The sequence below is a fragment of the Hipposideros armiger genome, unplaced genomic scaffold, assembly GCF_001890085.2.
Source record: "Hipposideros armiger isolate ML-2016 unplaced genomic scaffold, ASM189008v1 scaffold_3788, whole genome shotgun sequence".
Lineage (NCBI taxonomy): Eukaryota > Metazoa > Chordata > Mammalia > Chiroptera > Hipposideridae > Hipposideros > Hipposideros armiger.
The window spans coordinates 1-2,473 of NW_017735018.1; the positions used below are offsets into that span (position 1 = coordinate 1).

A 2,473-nucleotide genomic window follows, 5' to 3' on the forward strand; every position below is an offset into this window, starting at 1 on the left:
CTAAATCTGGAAACCAAGTACAATGGGTCTCAATAACCTTTAAAAGTTCCTCTAATTTCTTCTCTGAGACTTTTACCCCTCCCTTCTTATAAAGCTGCTTAAGCAGGCAAATATACGGTCTATATCGACTCTCAGATTTTCCCATATTAGTTTTTAGAAGAGAAAATAGAACTTTCACTCAATTATTCATTCAGATGCTCGTCTGGCCACACCCCTCATGCGGCAATGTCTGTCTTGGCTAATGCGCTTCAGTATAAACCCCCGAACTGATGAACGACTCAGTCGCCGTTATGCCTTATGACAGATTATGGAACCGCAGATTGGAGCCCATTCAAGTTTCACAACTAAAAGTCTTGAAACAATAATCAATCACTCACACATTCACACTCTTTCACACAAAGTTTGTTAGGTTATACTCTGGATGCCCCGGTACACTTCCTCAGGACTTTTCCTTACTTCTCACCAAGTAGAGTGCCGGCCCATCCTGGGGTCTGTGACATGAAAATCACCAAGGTTCAGAGTCTTCCTTCCCTTCTTCGAAAAGCCCCAAGGTTGGGCGCCAGATGTCACGTCCTGCGTGGCAAGGGCAAATGGGACTCGAGAGGAGCGACGCAGATTGAATAAGAACAAGAGACAAAAGTAAGATAAGAGCGAGACCAAGGGACTCAGCCAGAAAAGACTGAGCTCCGAATTAGGTCAGCGCATGGTTTTTATTGAGAATTTTCAAAGAAGTAAAACTGCTGTAAATTAGTAACCGTGTGTAATTGTGTGCATCAAGGCTGTTTTCCATTAACTCATCCCATTGTATTCCAACAAATGTTATGCCTTGATACATCACTACACAGCCCCAGGACACTGAAGCTACTGTGTCCTCCCAGAGAGAACTGATATCATTCCATCAGGTCCCAGTCATACCAAGACACCCCCCGAGAGAGCTTTACCGATATCATTCCACTGGGCCTCGGTCATACCAAGACACTCTCTCATGACTAATAGGGTCAGGGGCTAATGCAGAGTGGGTGGTCTTGAAATCCGCTGTAAGGCAACAGGTTTCTCTCCTGAGTGTGTCCTCTGGTGTCTTATGAGCTTTGACTTTCTACTGAAGCCTCGCCCACACTCCTTGCAAATATAGGACTTCTCACTTGAGTGTGTCCTCTTTTGTGTGATGAGATTTGACTTATGACTGAAGCCTCGTCGACACTCCCTGCAAACATAGGGCTTCTCGCCTGAGTGTGTCCTCTTGTGTGTGACGAGATTTGACGTATCACTGCAAACATAGGGTTTTTCCCCTGAGTGTGTCCTCTGGTGTGTGATGAGATGTGTCTTTTGATTGAAGTGTCGCCCACACTCCGTGCAAACATAGGGTTTCTCCCCTGAGTGTGTCCTTTTGTGTTTGACAAGACTTGACTTATCACTGAAGCCTCGCCCACACTCCCTGCAAACATACGGCTTCTCTCCTGAGTGTTTCCTCTTGTGTGTGATGAGATGTGACTTTTGATTGAAGCGCCGCCCACACTCCCTGCAAACATAGGGCTTCTCCCCTGAGTGTGTCCTCTTGTGTCTTACGAAATATGACTTATCACTAAAGCCTCGCCCACACTCCCTGCAAACAAAGGGTTTTTCCCCTGAGTGTGTCCTCTGGTGTGTGATGAGATGTGACTTTTGATTGAAGTGTTGCCCACACTCCCTGCAAACATAGGGTTTCTCCCCTGAGTGTGTCCTTTTGTGTCTGACGAGACTTGACTTATCACTGACGCCTCGCCCACACTCCCTCCAAACATAAGGCTTCTCCCCTGAATGTGACCTCTTGTGTGTGTTGAGATTTGACTTATTACTGATGCCTCATCCACACTCCCTACAAACATAGGGTTTGTCCCCTGAGTGTGTCCTCTTGTGTCTGACGAGATTTTACTTATCACTGAAGCCTCGCCCGCACTCTTTGCAACCATAGGGTTTCTCCCCAGAGTGTGTCCTCTGGTGTGCGATGAGATTTGACTTTTTATTGAAGCCTCGTCCACACTCCTTACAAACATAGAGTTTCTCCCCTGAGTGTTTCCTCTTGTGACTGGAGAAGGCCACAGAGCAGGAGGAAAAGGGATGGATCTTTGGTTTTGTTCCTGCCGAAACAGAAAGTTTGAGTCAGGGCAGGTTTTGACAAGGCTGCCTGAGCCGTATCCTGCTGAGAATGGCCCCACTGGTCATTATCCATGTGTTGACAAGTCAAGCTCTGTCTCCCACAAAGTGTTGCTTTACAGTCTATTTTTTCATTCCATTTTTATGCACTACATCTCCCGAAATCCAGAAAGCCCCTATCAAGGAACTTTTCTACACACTGCCCAGAGTAGGGACTTTCAAGAAGCATCAGAGGCAGTTTCAGTCCTTATATAGATGGCACTGCAGTGATCTTTCCCCATAGACTTCTCTTGTAAGTCACATTAAAGAGAAAAACCACAGGCCCCAAACAGTGCCACTC

At 46.3% G+C, this 2,473-nt stretch overlaps 1 protein-coding gene across 1 annotated transcript; it reads right to left on the bottom strand.

Annotated features, from left to right (window-relative positions):
* Positions 1-1,005: 1,005 nt before the first annotated feature.
* Positions 1,006-2,117, bottom strand: LOC109378795 (histone-lysine N-methyltransferase PRDM9-like; the record flags this gene model as incomplete). Its single annotated transcript, XM_019635074.1, is given in 1 exon segment — positions 1,006-2,117. A coding segment is annotated over 1 exon segment (1,112 nt), but the record flags the coding sequence as incomplete, so codon positions are not given.
* Positions 2,118-2,473: the final 356 nt, after the last annotated feature.